Raw genomic sequence first — 19,184 nt, 5'->3', positions numbered from 1 at the left:
AATGAATTCTGGACAAGTTATCTAAAAATTATCGTCCTCTAATCTCACACAAGGTTGAAAGGAAAACCAAATTTTAACTACTTTTATTTCATTAATATCATTTTCAATTTTTTTTTAATTAATTTCGCATCCTTATTTACATCATTACCATCTCCATACATATTTTATTTTATTATAGTAATAATAATAATAACATGGTATTTTAGAAAGAATAGCAAGAGATTGTTATGAATTAAGTTTTTATGAATTTATTTATTTTTCTTATAAAGGAAGATAAGAATAGTATTTTTGAAGAAATTAAACGGAAAACATTAAAAATATTATAAGAATTTAATAAGATAAAAAAAACATTTTCTGAAGGGGCATAAGCTTTGGTCCATCTCTAAAGTAAAAAATAAATGATAAATTTAATGTATCTATAAAAATAACTCAACAATTAATTTAAGCTTAGAAATATTAAATATTAATTATTGAATCGTGTGCCATCTTCGTTCGCACCGTCTGACTCACGCTCACGTACGTGCGCGCGTACACGCATTAATTCTTTGTTAATAATATCACACAAACTTCCTCACGCCACTGATTTCTCTTCCCTCCATCGTTTCTTCCTTCACTCTCGGCGCGTGTGATAAACCAGCCGTCGATTCGAGAATGGGCAACGACGGCGTGCCGGCGACGGCGGCCGAGGTCGTGGCCGTGGCGGCGGTGGAGCTGACTGACGCCTCCAACTGGTGGCACGACGTCGACGACTCTCCGATGTGGCAGGATCGTATCTTCTACACCCTCGCCGTACTCTACGGTATCGTGGCCACCGTAGCTTTGGTATCGTCGCGCACTCTTTCAATTCCGAATTAGGGTTTTATAACATATCTCTAATTGTTCAATTTCTTTTCTAATTTTTATTTGATTGAATTTTAGGTTCAACTGACTCGGATACAATGGAGAGTTCCGGAGTACGGTTGGACCACTCAGAAGGTCTTTCACTTTCTCAACTTTTTGGTGAATTCGGGTTTGTATCGTTCAAACCTTTTTTTCTTCTGTAGTTCTTTTTATCTCTTTGAAGTGATTTTTTGAATTATTACTTATTAATGTGATGTGACGTTTTGTTAAGGGATTATGCACTCTTTTTGGTTTTGCAGTTCGGTGTGTAGTTTTCATCTTCTTTCGGAACGTGCAGAGGTTGAGGCCAGAGGTATAGGGAATGGAATGTAGCATTTAATTTGTGCCATTTTCGTCACATCAGATTAGTTGTTTATTATTCCAGTAAACCATCAATTCAGTGATCGAATTATTACTTTTTCTCTCCTACTGAACTCTCAAAACATAAAAAGAATAATATGTAGTCCTTTTCTTAAAGTTTTATGACATCTACGCCTCTTTTTTAATTCCAAGGTTAGGGTGTTTTAAAGTAAGTAGGCATCTTATATAATTCTCAGCCCCTTACCATCTCAAATTCCAATAACCGTGAACATAACGAACAACAACAATGTCTGAGTATGATGAGGGTAAAACACTCTAGGAACTAGAGTTAAAGATTTATTACAATGAGAGCAAGCTATTTTGTTGAAGAATTGCATATTTGCTTTACTTGGTGTCATTTTTCAAGGGTCTTTGTACATAATTATTCTGACAACCAAAAGTTGGATTAATATCTTTCACTAAAAATAGTTGTGCTTCAAAATCTTCGCTGAGTAGTAGTTCTTATATTAAACAACACGGACGGAAAATGCATATACTTATTTGGTGCTAACGGAAGCAATGTCTTTTCTCTTTTCAAACAGAATTCTTCGTGTTTAGAACACTAATGTGGTGCTATGTGTTGCTTTTATTTTGGACTGAATTGACGTTTATTTTGGAGAGGGATAGATGAGATAAACTCTTGAGACAAATGGACATGTTCTACTCAAGTTTAAAACAGTTTCATTAACAAAGGGACTAACAGAACAAATGTCACAATTCTTTAGGAATTTCTTCATAACATTCAATGCTTTAGGAGAGAGAATAAAACTTTGAGGACCAAATTGATGGTTCACTCTTTATTATTTTCTATTTATGGATGTGAGACTCACTCTTACACTGACTCACTGCGTTTCCTTGTGTTTGTAGATTGTTCAACACATCTTGCTTGACGTGCCAAGTCTTGCTTTCTTTACAACGTATGCAATTTTGGTCCTGTTCTGGGCTGAGATTTATTACCAGGCAAGTATTTTTTGTTGTGCATTTGCTTCCCTGTGGGTTATTTGCCTTGTGTAATTTTCTTTCCATGGCAGTTTGTTTTTCTGTCTGGTTTTGATACTGCCTCTGTGTTTAATGCTTTTGCAGGCACGTGCTGTATCGACTGATGGACTGAAACCAAGTTTCTACACAATTAATATCATCGTTTATATTGTTCAGGTGAAAATTCTATTTGTTTACAAAGTTTGTGTATGTAATCAACTATTGAATGATGTTTGACTTTAGTTATGACTCAGTACACTGTACACGTTACTAGAAGGGCGATTTTATGCAGTATCCAATATAGGATAGTATTTTAGTTGATTGCAAGGTTATTCTGGATTGCTTTCCTATCACACAACCTTAACAAGTCTTCCGTGGACAATGTATTGATGGCAAGCCACTAACCATTTTCTCATTTCTCAACTCAATAGATTCAAACTCTTGAAATTCAAAAGGCCAAACCTATAATGCCATAACCAGCTTTCTGCTTCAACATTAACAACTGATAAACACTGAATTGCAGTAGTATCAAGACTTATCTTAAAGGTTATGTTCTTGGACAAAGGTTCTTTGTGTAACAGCCGTTGCTTGGAATCATAAACCTCAATATGATTCTGCTGCATTGTCATGGTATAACTTTTTTCAAGTAATTGCCCGTCTACTCAATAGATTATTCTTCATTGAAGGAACATACAAGACATCATGCATATAAGCGGTCTTTCCATCTTTTTGTGTAATCATTACCTTTCCAATTCCTTCTGCTGCAATGGTACTATTATCAACAAATCTCACACTGCTCTTAACACTGGAGTCAAGATCTATCAACCAATCTCTATTTCCAGTCATGTGATTGGAACACTCGGCATCAAGATACCAAGAAGAACATTCTTCATCACAATTTGTGGTTACCATCAGCAACACTTGGTTTGAAATAGAACTTTCGTCATTCTGTACTAAGTGTTCGTCATCACTCTTCTTAACTTTCTTGCTTGTATTGTTGTCCTGCCACTCATAAGAATAAGACCAAACTTGTCACAGTTGTAACGCTGCACCATCCTTCTGTCAAAATTCTTTCTTCCTCTGCCTGGGTACTGATTTCCACCTCTGGAAATATCTTTTGCTCAGTGCCACTGCCATCATTCATATTATCTGGAGAGTTTTAATCTCTCTTTCTACCACCACCTCTACCTCCTCTTGATCTTTTACTCATTCAACCATGACACTTATTTTTGTTCTGATTGGTCTTAACGTGAAAAGTTTGTTCAACAATCTTTTCAGTATTCTTCCTCTCCATCATACGTTGCTCATGTGCCTCCAAAGAATTTTGTAATTCTTCAACAGTCATGACTTCAAGATCTTTTGATTCTTCAATTGCAACCACAATATGATTAAATAGAGGAGTTAGGGTTCGAAGTAGCTTTTAAAGAACCTTGCAATCATCTATACTCTCATCACGCACACCCGCATTAAATTTAGCAAAACTCGAAGCTTGCTGAAATAATTTGAATTGGTTTCTTGATCATTCAAAGAAAGAAGTTCATACTGCCTTCTAAATGATAGCAGTTTCACCTTCTTTATTTTTCCAGAATTGCCATAAATTTGCTTCAAAGTATCCCACACTTGCTTGGATGTGGCAGCCTTTGAAATTTTCTGGAAAATTGTTGCAGAAACACACTAATGAAGCAACTCCCTAGCCTTACAATTCAGCCTCTTATTCTCCTTGAAAACAGCCTTCAACTCTTCTCCAGCATTCTTGGGAGATTCTTGAAATCCAATCTTGACAATCTGATCAACTTCTTGAAAGCCAAGAATTGCATCCACCTCAACACACCAATTTTCATAATCCTTCCATCAAATATGGGCAAATTTCTCGGTATACCAGCACAACCATGAAGCACACCCGCAACAATGCTTCGATAGAGTACTTGCCCTTTCACACCTACACAGTCCCACAACCACAACTTTGGATACCACTTTGTTGTGACACAACACAATACTCACTCACACACACACACGGTTACATCACACACACTCACTAGAAACACTAATTGAGAGTCTTAAGAAGTGGACTTTAAACTAAACTCAATCTTACAAAATCAGCTTTTAAGATGAGGTTTTCACCCATGTATATACTATGAATTGGTCTTAGCTCTTGTTGATGTGGTATCTCCAACACCCCCTCATCAAGGCTGCCTACTCGTGCGTGAGACTAAATATTTATGGGTGGTCCAAGAGTACACACATGAGGTTGTTTATTTATAGATGAAAATAATAACAGAAACTATGGCCTAATCCCTTTACATTCAATAGAGAGAAGAGAAAACGAGGAATTTTCTCATTTCATCATACTGAATATACATCAATTACAAGTATTTAAAGTTCTGAATGACAGTTAAAACAATTACAAAACACTTTGATTATTACAACACGAAGAAAGTAGTAAAATGAAAAAAAAAACCACCTAGACAATATCCTGGAAGTGAAATGAAAACAAGAGACACAAAGGTGACGTTCAAGATGATTCTTTAATCAATGATCTTCAATCTTTCAATCATTTGAAGGAACTGAGAAAAAATTGTTTTTCACAAATATGGAGCTCTCCTTAGATGTTTGAAAATATTCTGAAACTTTCTCAAAATAATCTTAATCAACTAAAATGTTCTTGCTTTTTGTATCTTGAAGAACATTTTAATTGATTAAATTTGTTTTTAATTCAATAAAAACTTTCTTTCCCAGTTAACCTTTAACGAAGGAATTTAAATTGATTCATTTACACAATCTTTGCATGACCAAAGGCAATAGAACCGTTTACACAATAACAAACATCAATTACAACATTAAACATTCAAATCAAGTCATAGTTATTTGGATCAAGGTGGTAGAAGCATAAAATCTTTTAGCTTCAAGCTTTTGAATCAACACGATGAATCAATCTGCATGTAAGGAGGGTCACTGGATTGCTCCACTCACTTTCAAAATGATCTCTATGTTGAGGTTCTTCAGCAACTATTTTGGTTATGGGAAGTTCTCTAACTTTTGAATTGGGAAGTTGAAGGGATTAGGGGGATATTGAAATGCTTGGTTGTTCTCTCTTTTGTCTTTGGTTGAGGGTTGTCAACTGAAGATAGTGAAAAATGACAGGCTTCTACTTTAACTTGTTGAGGTGAACAAATGAGCTGATATGATAAGCCCCCTAGCAATTGGAGAATCCTCCCTTAAAAACTAGCTGCTAAAGGGGTAGAACAAGACACTTAAATACTATAGTGAACATCTTGTATTAATCAATAAAAGACTTAGGCATCCCATAGCACCCAAGTTTCTACCATAGCAGTTCCCTTTGAGCATGTCTCTATGGCTCATACTCTACGATACTTTACTTGGTTACAGTTTACTCAACTCTTTGTTGATTAAAACCCTCTACTAATCAGACCCCTATGTACATAACCCTTTTTGAGATATCAACAACTAGCTCTAATACCAATTGATAAATTGAAGCACTTTGGGAACCCTCTCTTAAAAGCTTGTTGTTAAGGGGGATAACCAAGTATCTTATACTGCTCGATGTGAGACAGGCATTCTAAAATATCCAAGTCCCTATCATTAACAAATGCATTTTGGCTTATTTCTACCTTTCCTGAGTTGGGAGATGCCTAAGCAGGCTTTTTGTTTGATCATGCAGTGAATGTAGGAGGGTTTCTCTGCCAACAATTGTCAAAACAATAATGTTCATTTGTTTCTTTTGTTGGTCCTAACGGGTAATAGTTTTTTTCACAGGGATTATAATCTTGGAGGTTGTTTCAGTGCATCTGTTTTATGGTCCACTAGTGGTTTAATTGTCCATAGTTGTGATTGGTTGTGGCTTCACAACTTTGCTTAATGTGTGGATCTAGAGGGATTAGCCAGTATCAAGATGATAATAGAGCTGGTATGGGAAATACAAGAAGCAATAAAAAAATATGTATAGTGAAATGACAATCTGGGCAGGTTCGAGAGGTCCAAGCTCCCTCGCAAGTCTCCTTCCGCATACCCTCATTTTACCATACAAATTCATACACGCCCTATACCACTACTGCCAACTTGACAGTTAGTTAGACTAATCTCTCTTGTAATTATGATCAGGTGCATTGCACCTTTCCCCTCTCCTCACATATACCTTAGATATTTTATTAGTGGTTCTATCAATTGATGGTAATTAACATTTAATATTCAGTGTATCTATCTTTTGTGTCATAATTAGTTCATATGCATTAAAAGTTTTAGGTTCTGTTTGTTTTAAGTTTGTTGAATTTGACCCAACTTGATTTTTGGTCAATTTACATCAGATTACTTTATGGTTAATATTGTGGTGGAAACCTATCAACGGACTGCTCGTTCTTTCTAAGGTGTTCTTTGCAGGTTTGTCTATACTGGAATTAGGTTTTTCATTTCTATTGATTGTGACTTATATCAGTCTTTGCTAATGCATATAATATGTTGCAATAGGGGTCTCTTTGTTTGCAGCCATTGGCTTTCTTCTTTATGGTGGAAGGTAATTTATCTGTACTCATATCAAGGTCCAATCTTGTAATGAAAATTCTGTTGTAATTTTCAATAGCAGATAAAATTTAACTTTATAAGCTATTGATGTGGGTATGGTAGAGCTCTTCATCCGAATTAAATAATTCGTGGTACATGTTTGAGATCTTGTTTACAGATGAGTTATTTTCAATTCCAAGATAAATTGTACCTTTGTGTCTTGATTGATCTTCTCAAAAAGTAGACTTTAAGTATAATTCAACCTCACAAAACTGTCTTATTAGGTCATCATATCTCTAGTTGATGTGAGATTTCAATACACACCCTTGTGTTGAGGATTGGACATCTCAAGCATGGAAATAAAGGGGTTTCCAATAACGGATGACATGATAGGTCTAACAAACCTCATTAAGTCCAACAAGCTTCGTTAGGATAGATTTTGATATCATCTTAAAAAGTGGACTTTAAGCCATAATCAACCTTACAAAACCGACTTATAATGTGAGGTTTGCACTTTTATATACTATAATTTGATCATATCACTAATCGATATGAAATCTCCAACACATATTTTCTTTATTTGGTATCCAGTCTCTGAAATTTCTGATAGTTGTGGGGTCTTGGTTCTATGAGGTGGTAGGAATATAAATATCACTAAGACATCCATCAAGAAGAATAAAAGGGATAATAATAATTGTAGCATTTGATAAATGGCATGATGTTTGTCATGTGATGTGTTGATTTGATTGATGTAGTGTTAAGAATATTAAATATCAGTATAATAACTTCTTGTGGTGAATTGTTTCTATACCTGCTGTAGTCCCTGTAAGAAGATGTCTTAGCAAAGACAATGTCTTACTGTGTTGGGAGTTTGTAGTGCAATGCATAATGTCTTTTTAAATGTGGATATTCCCTTGAAACACTCTTATCCAGAAAACTCAAGTTACAATACTAACTAGTTAAAAACAACTAAAAAGTCTTTTTTAGTTTAGACGGATCAAATTATGCCATTTGGTCAATTCAATACCAAGTGTTTAGGAAGACTGTTAGTTTAGATATGTCCTTTTTAATGGGTTCACCAAGAGTATTACCCAATGTTATTCTGTCTCAAATTATTTGACAATCCTCCATCTGATCAGCTTTTATTTGGGCTGCCAATGGTTTTCTCATATCACTAATACCGTATCAGTTGTATCACACCAAAGAATTGTATATGCTTTACACTACAACAAAATATTGGATTCTTTAGTTTCACCAAAGGCTTTAACATTAACTGGCCGGAAAGTGGCATTATGAAATTACTTGAGGCCTACAAATGGGTATCAAATCATTTTTGTTGATCTCTTGTTGCCCCAGTCCAAAACAAAATATTTTTTTGAGCTTTAAATTTCCTTATTGGTCTGTTGACGAGGAAGAATTGACTTTTTGGCAAATGAGGTAAAACTTTGGGGAAGAAAACAGTTTTTGTTTCATCAAGGATTGCTTTCCTTTCATATTTCATCAAATATACTAAGCAAAATCAAGTGAGAACAGTTTTCGTATGTGATTTTTTTTTTTCGGCACCGGGGAGGAAGAGAGGAGGGGTGAAATATTGACCTTCAAATTGTTATGCCTAACCCCAAAGAAATAATTCAGAATAAATTTTCAGTTTATGTGAAGATAAAGAAACAGATACAATTTGAAAATGTGGAAAAACCAGTATGGACAATTTATACTCAAACTAGAAATTTATTGAAACTTGGACAGATCTTTTGAAAATAAACATGAAACCAGCTTAACAAGTTGAAGGATGCTAATTTTGTCTTTAGTTAGGCATGGTCTCTTTTTATATTACCCTGATTTGGACAGCACTGTGAGTGGCTTTCTGAGATTTTGAAATTTTCAAACACTATTTTGTTTTAAATGTGTTAGCATAAAGTTATCATAATTTTTACCTGCGAGCTATGTTGCTGCCTCACAATCCTACAGAGGGATGCTTGGGCTGTCTTGGAATTTTGATACTAAATGGGAAACAGATTATGGCATTTCCCTTTACCAAGCTACTAAGTACTGTACATGATTCAAATCAGAACCAACTCCCTGACAATGCTAGTTAGAAAATCATATTTTAGAGGCATAGTTTCTCTAGACTATTTGTTTTGTTTCTAGTTCACATAATGGCTTATCTAGTGCTCTATCCATGTTTTTTAAAGAAGATATTTTTGAGCTACAGTGGCTTGCTATATGAATTTGCTTCTCTGTTTGCTCTGTGTAACTTATCCTTCTGTTTCTCCTTGTCTTGTTCTCTAACGAAATTTCCTCTTCCTTAAAAAATAATTTTTTTAAGGCAGACAAAGAGACTAAATCTAGCACTTTAAACTTCTCCTTTTAAATTGAAAATTTGAATTGTGTATACTTATGTTTTTGCATACCATATGTATTACCTTCTTTCTTCCTTTTCTGATTCCTGCAACCCCTTTTTGACATTCTACAGACTGTTCTTAATGCTACAACGCTTTCCTGTTGAATCCAAAGGGCGACGTAAGAAGCTGCAAGAGGTATGCAATTTGATGATGAAATATTTTTGAAATATACTTATGAAATGTCTTGATATGATTAATTACCTTAAGTTTAGATATATAAGATCATAAAATGATTCTAGCAAGGTAACCAGAAAAAAGACGAAAGGGAATTTAATCATAGTTAGGAAGTGTAATTTAGAAAACTATAATTAATAATAACGAGTTATGTGGGAGTGGGAATATGCAGTTCAGAGTGCCATTAAACTTATGCATTGATAAGAAAGAGAATGCCAGAATTGAGGCATGATTGGGAAAACTGTGCTACCTGCTAGCACTGCAGTTAGCATTTGTCAAAGAGATACAGGATACACTTTGGGAAAATAATTATTTTTTCCAGGAAGAAGTTAAACGATAGTTAAGTAGAGTAGAAGTATAAACTTTCGCACGAAGTAGGAGAATCATAGGAATAAAGACATCAGGAGTTTCAGATGTTAAACTAATAAACCAACTATTGTCAGGACCAAATCATGTTCGATGATACTAAGATCTCATGTTAAAGTTATACATATACAATGAAAAAGGAGAGAAGAAATAAAAAGGAGAAAGACGTAATATAGACTCTGAATAGTAATATGACGGTATGCTAGATGGATATTTTGTACATAATCTGAAAATATTTTGTAGATATTCTGACAATCTACATGATGCTTCTATTGCAGGTTGGCTATGTGACAACCATATGTTTCTTATGCTTCCTTGTCAGATGCGTTATGGTGAGCCCCCTTTTATTTTTAATTATTAGCGAGTTCTGTTTGCTTGGTTTCTAAATTGAGTTTGATTACATTATGTTGTATCAGATGTGCTTCAATGCATTTGATAAAGATGCGAACCTTGATGTCTTGGATCATCCTATTCTAAACTTTATATATTACCTGGTAAGTTATTTGTGTTCTTTACTTCCTTTATTGTGGTATTTATACTACCATACTCCTTACCATTTCTTTTTAGTTATTGGTTAGGTAGATAGGAGGGAAATATAGGTGGGCAAATGGTGTGAGGTTATTGAATCCCAACTTTGAACATCATCTGCTCTCCTTCCTCCAACAGATACGCCACCAGGCTCCGAGGCCATTGGCTCCTTACTGTTTCTAATTATTATGCTAATGCTATACCATTTATCATGCTTTAGTTGTGTCTGCTTTATACTCGTCGGGTTTCCTTTTCTTTAAGCTGTGTGATGAAGGCTGACATATCCTGTGCCTAGTCTATATTTTTTCTACCCTGAATTCTTAGAACCCTTCTCTACTTACATTCTACTCCTCTGTCTGGTACTTTAGAAAGTTTCTCCCACTATTCCTCTTACAGTTTTCCTATTTTTTGTTGCAGCTGGTGGAAATAGTGCCTTCTTCTTTGGTCCTTTTCATTTTGAGGAAGCTCCCACCTAAGCGTGGTATCACACAATATCACTCAATTCGCTGAAAAAGGGTATTATCAGTATTCACTATTTTGTTGGATGATTATTATAGTCCAAGGTAATTTTTTAGAGTAGAGACAAGTCAGTCTTCAATGTACCGGTGTCAAAGCTTGTATCATGGAACGTGATATATTTCATGTATTCTCAATCCTATTGATCAGAGTTTATCACTTAGATGTTAAGCTTTGGCCCTAGCACAGTATTTTTAGTTGTGTGATCCAGCAGTTTTATACGATGATAGTTGGGAGAAGGTGATAGTGTTATCTTGTATAAATAGTGTTTTTAACTGCTACCAGTTCGTAAAATATATTGCTTCTTCCTTTCATGTTCTATGTCGTATTAACTTGCTACATATCCTACTTCCATTTCTTCAGTGAAGCTATATTTTTTTGGTGGATTCGATTCTTCATTTGTTTGATCTTTCAAATTTCACTTGGAGTCGAGTCTCTGCCCTAAACAAATTTGAGTGGTGAAAACGGTTTCCCCATGAAATTACCTTGTTTGAATACTAAATGCCATTACAATTACTCAAAAAAAAAAAAAAGCAAGCATGTTCAGTAGTTGTTTTCTATATGTCAAGACATTTGAAGATCAAAGAATGCATACCTGGCTGACGTTTGCCTCAGGTTAAACTCTGTAGCTTGGTTCCGGAATTTATGGTGTGGACTTAGGATTCCTAACCAATGATTCTTATATACCATCTTCAGGTCATGTTATTATGAGCTATCGGTCACTAGTGTTTGAATGTTTGGTTTGACTTATCTTCCTTCAGGAATGATAGTTTTGAATTGTTATTAGGCAATAAAAATAAACATCAAGATTTTTTTTTAGGAAAATACAATTACAGAAAATAATTGTATATGCTCTTACATGAGAAGTTTACGACTTAAATATTTCTAATGCCAAATAAGAAATTAAAATAAATAAGATGATTCGTGCAACAACATTGTTTAATGTCATTGTCTATACAAAAATTAATAAAAAAAAAAACATTTTAACGAGTTGAAAAGCGATTGAATTATATTGTAAAAAAATAATTTTAGTTTGTCAAATAGTATTGAATTGACATATTCATATATCTGGGTTATTTGGGTATCAGTTTGTTAACTTTTTTTACAAGAATAAATAAAAAAAATACAAGAAATAAAAAGGTTATTGAGTATCTTCAAGCTGAGTATAATTACATTTAATTAAACTGTTCTTACCTTCCATTAATATTATTTAATTTACTACAAAATCTGAAGAGAAAAGGATAAAATTAAAGAAAAAAAAAATGTTCTCTTAAACAACTAGCATTATATTTTTTGCGGCATTCTTAAAACAAAGAGAATATTAACTATTGTATTAATGTTTATAATTTATTAAATATATGTTGGGAAATGAATAAATATAGACCATTAATAAAGACAGTGATGTCATTGTGTGGGTATGGCTAGGAAAGATTGACGTGGCATTGTGGAATCCTAAATGAAATATTTGCGATTGTCCCACACCACACGCCTTTTACTGAGAGGCTAACTTGCTCCACATGTTTAAGAAGATATATCTGTTGAGATAATTCCACAACATCTATGTATGGTACTCATAACTTCACCACAATCCTCAACAAAGAGTGTTCCATTCCATCTCTTCCAAACACCAACTCTCATGGCCATTTCCTGTTCTGCAGAATGGTCTCTTGCTTGCACTAATTCTTGCAGAACAACCTCCCACCACCTGCATGCATTCATCCCCACCTGCCACTTCCCTTCCTGGTCTAATCTCTCACCTTCTCATCCACGCTTCTTCCATGTCAATTTCTCAGCTTCTCGCACACCCATTTTGGAAGAAGAACCTTCCAACACCCCCATCATCCATTTAGATGTTAACTTTGCTGATGTTCAACAGTATTCCAAGCCAGAAGCTGAGAACTTGAACGAGTTTTTATGTGGGTTGTTTGAGGATTCAAAAACAAGGGAACTTGCATTTGACTACTACCAAAGGCTGAAAGAGAGGCCAGAGTTTAGGCCTGAGAAATCAACACTGAGGCATGTGATCAGGTACTTGATGAGTTTGAAGCAATGGGATTTGATTTTGTCAGTTTCTGAAGACTTTAAGGTTTACCATGTGTTGCCTGATAGGGCTACTTGCTCTAGGGTGATTAAATTTTGCATTGACCGTAGGAAGTTCAGGGTTGCTGATGTTCTGCTTGATGTTTTTATGTCTGATAGTAAGGTTGCTTTCTTAGCTTGTAGTTCTGCCATGGGAAGTTTTAATAAGCTGCATATGTTTAGGAATACTGTTCTGGTCTTTGAAAGATTGAAATCCACTGGTGTTCTTCTCGATTCTGTAGGTTATTTACACATTATGGAAGCTTACTCTAAACTTAATGAATGTGACAAAGTGGTTCGAATGTTTCATGAATTTAAAAGTAGGAAGTTAAAAAGTTCACCAAGATATATAGCTCAAATTTATGGGATTCTATGCGACTCATTGGGGAAGTTTGGAAGGGCTTCTGAAGCACTTGATTACTTTAGAGAGATGACTAAGATGGGGATTTCTGAATACTCAATTTACTCCACCTTGATATACTCTTTTGCGAGTTTGCGCAAGGTTGATGTGGCCGAGGAACTTCTTATAGAAGCTAAAAGCAAAACAGTGATAAAGGACCCTGAAGTCTATTTAAAGCTTCTGCTAATGTATGTGGAAGAAGGTTTGTTGGAGAAGACTTTGGAAATTGTGAAGGCAATGGATGATGCAGATGTAAAGGTTTCTGATTGTATAATATGTACTATTGTGAATGGCTTTAGCAAGAAAAGAGGGTTTTTAGCTGCAGTTAAGGTTTTTGAAGATCTAGTTTCCAAGGGCTATGAACCAGGTCAAGTCACTTATGCTTCAGTTATAAATGCATATTGGCGTCTTGGACAATACAATAAAGCAGAGGAGGTGTTTCTAGAGATGGAGCAAAAGGGGTTTGATAAATGTGTTTATGCTTATTCAAGCATGATTGTGATGTATGGCAGAACTGGGAGGGTGAGAAGTGCAACAAGGTTGGTAGCTAAGATGAAAGAAAGAGGGTGCAAACCAAATGTGTGGATCTATAACTCCTTGATAGACATGCATGGAAGGGACAAGAATTTGAAGCAGCTTGAGAAGCTGTGGAGAGAAATGAAGAGAAGAAAGGTAGCACCAGATAAGGTGACTTACACCAGCATCATCAGTGCTTATAATAAGGCAGGAGAGTTTGAAAGTTGTATGAAACTTTTTGATGAGTATAGAATGAAAGGTGGCCTTATTGATAGGGCCATGGCAGGTACAATGGTTGGTGTGTACACCAAAGTTGGTCAGGTTGATGATCTGGTGAAACTCTTGCAGGACATGAAAACAGAAGGAACAAGACTAGATCAGAGGCTGTATCAATCTGCTTGGAATGCTTTTAAAGATGCAGGGTTGCAACTTCAGGCAAAATGGATGAAAGAGATCTTCCTTGTGGCATAGTGTTCTTTCAATTTTGCAAACAGTGGCCAAATCTGAAGCAGAAATTTGTGAAATTTGTGAAATTTGCAGTATATATATATACCATGTATAGGTTTTGTGGATGAAAATCTCTTGCTTGTACAGTTATATATATGCCCTTTTTCATTACATCCTTCCAAAATCAAAATTGTGCTCCAGTAACACAGGATGAAAATGCATAGGTTGTTGTAAAGTTTTTTTGTAACCAACATGAACACAACTGAGCAGGAATTCTGTTTTATGTTCCAACTTCACTGGACCAATGCTGTGTTGGAAATGGCATATTGATTAGAGATATGATCAAGTTGATCATCTACTATGCTTCTAGTTTTCTAAATTGTTATTTCTCTAGGAATCAAACAGCATGAAGACATCCTTTTCCATACAATTTCTCAATCCATTGGTATAAACACACTTGTTTTGGTATCCCTGCTTTTGGTTTTTTATATGATGAAAATACCCTCACATAAATGTGTTTACGTGGATCATGATACAAAAAGAACATGCTTTCATTTTAATTATGGTGCATATTTTCGATTAGAGTTGTTAAAATTAGCTTGATTTGAACTATTAAATAGAAACCAATTTTAAAAAGAAAAATAGTTAGTTGTTATATTGACTAAATTAGATACTATTTTAAAAATTAAAAAATTATTGATTTCTAAATAAGTTTCTATTATTAATAAATAGTTTCTAAATTGGTATGTAATTAGCTACCAAGGTTTTTGCCACAAAATTTAGAATCTAAATAATTGGCAGTTAAAATCTTGATTGTTAATTAGATACCAATTTAGAAACTATTTATTAATAATAGATACTAATTTAGAAACCAATAATTTTTTTAGTCTTTAAACTAGTATATAATTTAATTAATATAACAATTAATTATTTTTAGTCTAAAATTAGTTTTTATTTAAAATTAGTTTTTATTAATGATGGTATGTTAAAAAGTATTTAGTCACTTTAGTTCCGTTTAACAGACTAAACTGGTTGAGTCACTGATTTTTCACATGAACACTCTTAGCTATTTAATTTGACATTTTTTTTCTCATAAAATTAATATAATTTTAAGAAAATAATAAGTAGTTCAATTAGACCTGGTCCGATGAGTTAATTTAGACCAAGAAAAATATGACTCATGAAAATTTTGACTTAAATCAATCCATTTGACAAATTTATTTCCAATTTAATTATTTGTATTAATTACTTTTATTCAAGTAATCAAATTATGCCTATATTTGTAAGAACCAAATCAATGATATCATACAGAAAAAGTGGTAAACTGGTCTAATGTTTGTTCCATTTTAACTATAAAAGTTGGAGTTGAATTAGTTTGAAACTAAGTAAACAATTTAAAAATTGAAAAAAAAAGTCGTTAATTGGAAAAATCGGTTAGATAAAAAGTCACTTTTAGTAACGCAATATAAAAGAAAAGAAAGTGATTTTTGTTGTGCCTTACTAACAAAATGTTGTACTCTTCTATTTAAAAGAGTTGATATAATGAGTATTAACTAAATCTAATATTTATTTATTTTCATCAATTTAAATGTTTTTATTTCTGAACATAAACTACTATTATATTAAATTTATTTTTTATAATATTGATTATGTGTAATTTTCATATAACATCATTTAATGAAATATTAGTTACTTTGAACTACATAAAAAATTAAAAGATAATATAATAAATATTAAAAATTGTGAAATGAGTATTTTTTTTATAAAATTAAAATAAGCAATAATATATATATATATAAAATTAAAAATAATAAGAAAATATACTAAAATATGTGAGACAACAATAAAAAAAAAGCAATTTAATGTTATAATAAATTTATAGTAATGTTATTCACATGTTCATTGTATAACATTAGTTTACCATTAAAGGGGGTTGCTAAATGTAGACAAGTTAAATTAAAAATAAATATCCAAAATCTGAAATTTAAAAAACAATTTGATCTATGAAAAAAAAGTTCATTATGTTATTTTAAGGCATTTAAGTTAAAGAGAAGAATTTAAACAAATTGTTAATTATTTTGAATATCATAAATAACATAAAAGTTATAATGTTGCTTTATGTTTTCGTAAAATCTTTTAAGAAAATATTATTTTTCGAAAAAATCAAACAAACAGACTTCTCAATTAACAAAAAGAAAAGGTAGAAACAAATGTACTTAAACATGTCATATTTAGCATTAAGGCACACAAAATAATTATTGTAATTCTGTTATGATATTTAATTTTTAATATATCAATAACTTTTTATAAAATAGTATTTAGTGTAATCAATAATACTAATTTTAAATTTTGTGGAGGAAACACACTCTTTTAATTTTAAAACCACTGTTTTATTTAATTTTTAAATATTAATTAAAAAGGAAAAACTTTTTCTTCTTATATCATAAATAATCTTATTCTCATTCTTTTATTGGTGTATTGAACCTCACTTATATATGCATTCAATCAAAAGTTGGTGATAGGAGGATAAGATTGATCTTTGAAATTTAAGTCGTTTTTAGCTAATTTTGACATGGTAGGTAGTTAGAGTTATTTTTTAATTTTACGTCTCTTTTTGCTCTGCATGCGAGTTAAATCACTCCTTAAATGGATCATATTTATTCTATATTTTCTTGTTGATAAAAAAAATCATAAATTTAAAAATAAAATACCATAACTTTTTAATTTAAAATGAAAATCCAAATATAGAAACAAAAGCATATAACTTGTGAGGAAGATGACAAAAATTGAAAAAAATATATTCATATATGGTTGGAGGTATTGATAATGAAGAGAAGTCCATATACATGATTCCTTTGGTTTGTCTGAAAATGGACACTTGGATCCTTCTAAGAGGAGAACGTGGGAAGTGAAAACTCATAGCTTGAATGTGACAATTTGTCCATTTTTGACAGTTAACAACATGTGTTCGATGGTAACAATAGCAATAACATCATTATAATCGTCAACAATTCAATAAATAAAAGGGAAATTACTACATGCACGGTCTAAAGAAGCTTCGAAATTAAAGTGGTTTTAAGGATAAGCCATCTTTGTAGTGAGCGACATAACAACCCTTGACGAATTCCAACACACCAATGCCCAAAATACATGGCCAGACAAACAATATAAGCAATTACGTGAACCTTACAGCACAACACGGTTTCGACAAATCGGTCGTGTAAAGCTCCAACATGATTCCAAAAGCATAACCAACCTTCTTCACACATTCCAAGGTGTAGAAGAAACAAAGAAAGCAACAAACTCCCCAACATTTCTCTCCACAACACAACATTCTTGTCTCGTAGCTGGTGTTCTTGCATATCACATTGCAAGGCCACGACAGAAAGAGTGGTTCATTGTATATATTGTTTATTGCTGATAAAAAAAAAGAAGGAGAGAAGATGACGCTATGGATCAAGGCCACGGGAGCGTTGAAGGATAGATACAGCATTTGGGTGGCGAAGCTCTTGCCAAGTGGGCCATGCAGGAACCCTGATCTTGAAATGGTGATCATCAAGGCCACGAGCCACGATGAACAATGCATGGATTACAAGAACGTTCAGAGGGTTTTCAAATGGCTTCGCACTTCACCATTGTACCTTCAGCCTCTTCTCTACACTCTTTCCATAAGGATGGAGAAGACTCGTTCGTGGGTGGTGGCTCTCAAGGGGTTGATGCTCATTCATGGAGTGTTTTGTTTTGATCTTCCCGCAGTGCAGAAAATGGGAAGGTTGCCGTTTGATTTGTCACTGTTCAGCGACGCATACATAAACCCTAATAGGGCTTGGGTTTACAACGCGTTTGTTAGGGCTTATTTCTTGTATTTGGATCAGAAGTCAGCGTTTGTGAGGGTGGAAGCAACGAGAGAGAGCAAGAGTGGGGGCAAGGAGAAGGAAGAGAGCGTGATGGAAGAGCTGCAGAGCTTGGAGAAGCTTCTTGGTTTGATTGATTTGCTTCTTCAGATCAAACCTAGGAGCCCTAACATGAACGTGGTGCTTGTTCTTGAGGCCATGGATTGTGTGATGGATGAGGTTTTGGAAATGTATGGAAAGTTTTCTTCTAGGGTTCATCGGGCTGTGTCGAGGGTACTTGACATGGGTGGGATAGAGGAAGCTAAGTGTGGTCTTGATGTTGTGAGAAAAGCTGAATTGCAAGGGGCTAAGATGACTACATATTTCAACTTCTGTAAGGACATTGGGGTCCTTAATGTTTCTGACTGCCCTGAAATTGTGAGGGTGGATGAGAAAGACATTGATGAACTGAAAAGAATAAGAGAGGGAAGAACGATGGAGAGTGATGAAAATGATGATGATGATGATGATGATGAGAAGAATGGTGATTGTAGAGCCATTGTGACCGTTCCTGAGAGGAATCAAGTGGGTTTGAAGACTGTGATCACTAACCAATGGGAAGTGTTTGATGATGATTTGATAGTTATGGATGGTGCAAGTGTGCCCTTGGCCACAGCAAATAATAACCCTTTTCTTGATTATTCTTTGAGCCTAGTACCCTATGTTCCCGTTTCCAACAGTGTTCTTCCAGATTTGATTATTTTGTAGCATGTGTACACACGAATGCAGGTTTCATTTCCAGCTTCTCCTGAGGTTTATGCTAACATGCATTTAATGTATTCTTTGAAAGGAAAAATAAATAAAATAAAGGAAGATGTAGTCTTTCTTTGTGTTTCTCATCATTGCAAAGTTGTATACCAGGCAAATTTGTAAACCAATTTTCGAGATTATACTTATATATACTCACTCTTTGTTACATCTTTATTCATATGTTAGATTGTGGCCTCTTCCACTTTTACTTTTTTGCATCACAAATCTTCTATTGGTTCCAAATGTGTATATCTGATCAGTGATGATATGTTGACAATGATGCATCAGATTGATCTCTAGCTTTTAATTTGAAATTATCATAGTAACATCTTTCGTCCCATACAAAACATTCATTCATGTTAAAGATTGATCTCCAAAAGA

The 19,184-nt window shown here is 33.9% G+C and overlaps 3 protein-coding genes across 3 annotated transcripts; all 3 read left to right on the top strand.

Moving 5' to 3' along the window:
• Positions 1-449: 449 nt before the first annotated feature.
• Positions 450-11,032, top strand: LOC137806122 (tobamovirus multiplication protein 3-like). Its single transcript, XM_068606081.1, has 11 exons — positions 450-822; positions 919-1,009; positions 1,140-1,192; positions 2,107-2,199; positions 2,323-2,394; positions 6,540-6,612; positions 6,700-6,745; positions 9,206-9,269; positions 9,953-10,006; positions 10,091-10,168; positions 10,620-11,032. Exons 1-11 carry the CDS (start codon positions 652-654, stop codon positions 10,710-10,712), a joined length of 888 nt encoding a protein of 295 aa, XP_068462182.1. The 5' UTR covers positions 450-651; the 3' UTR covers positions 10,713-11,032.
• A 1,189-nt stretch (positions 11,033-12,221) lies between these two features.
• On the top strand, positions 12,222-14,518 carry LOC137806121 (pentatricopeptide repeat-containing protein At5g13770, chloroplastic). The gene has a single exon (XM_068606080.1). It carries the CDS (start codon positions 12,283-12,285, stop codon positions 14,182-14,184), a length of 1,902 nt encoding a protein of 633 aa, XP_068462181.1. The 5' UTR covers positions 12,222-12,282; the 3' UTR covers positions 14,185-14,518.
• Positions 14,519-17,262: 2,744 nt separating this feature from the next.
• Positions 17,263-18,919, top strand: LOC137805730 (putative clathrin assembly protein At1g25240). Its single transcript, XM_068605663.1, has one exon. The coding sequence runs from the start codon at positions 17,604-17,606 to the stop codon at positions 18,759-18,761; it is 1,158 nt and encodes a 385-aa protein (XP_068461764.1). The 5' UTR covers positions 17,263-17,603; the 3' UTR covers positions 18,762-18,919.
• The last annotated feature ends 265 nt before the right edge of the window (positions 18,920-19,184 follow it).

This window comes from Phaseolus vulgaris, chromosome 3 (genome assembly GCF_000499845.2).
Source record: "Phaseolus vulgaris cultivar G19833 chromosome 3, P. vulgaris v2.0, whole genome shotgun sequence".
Classification (NCBI taxonomy): domain Eukaryota; kingdom Viridiplantae; phylum Streptophyta; class Magnoliopsida; order Fabales; family Fabaceae; genus Phaseolus; species Phaseolus vulgaris.
Note: the sequence above shows the minus strand (reverse complement) of the source record. Positions and strands in the feature narration are given on the sequence as shown.

What these genes read in the sequence shown, in the direction of transcription:
- LOC137806122 (XM_068606081.1), top strand. Translation starts at nt 652, where the DNA reads ATGGGCAACGACGGCGTGCCGGCGACGGCGGCCGAGGTCGTGGCCGTG. An exon ending in TTCTAAGGTGTTCTTTGCAG is followed by an intron (nt 6,613 to 6,699) that starts GTTTGTCTATAC and finishes ATGTTGCAATAG; the next exon opens with GGGTCTCTTTGTTTGCAGCC. An exon ending in TCCTTGTCAGATGCGTTATG is followed by an intron (nt 10,007 to 10,090) that starts GTGAGCCCCCTT and finishes ATGTTGTATCAG; the next exon opens with ATGTGCTTCAATGCATTTGA.
- LOC137806121 (XM_068606080.1), top strand. Translation starts at nt 12,283, where the DNA reads ATGGTACTCATAACTTCACCACAATCCTCAACAAAGAGTGTTCCATTC.
- LOC137805730 (XM_068605663.1), top strand. Translation starts at nt 17,604, where the DNA reads ATGACGCTATGGATCAAGGCCACGGGAGCGTTGAAGGATAGATACAGC.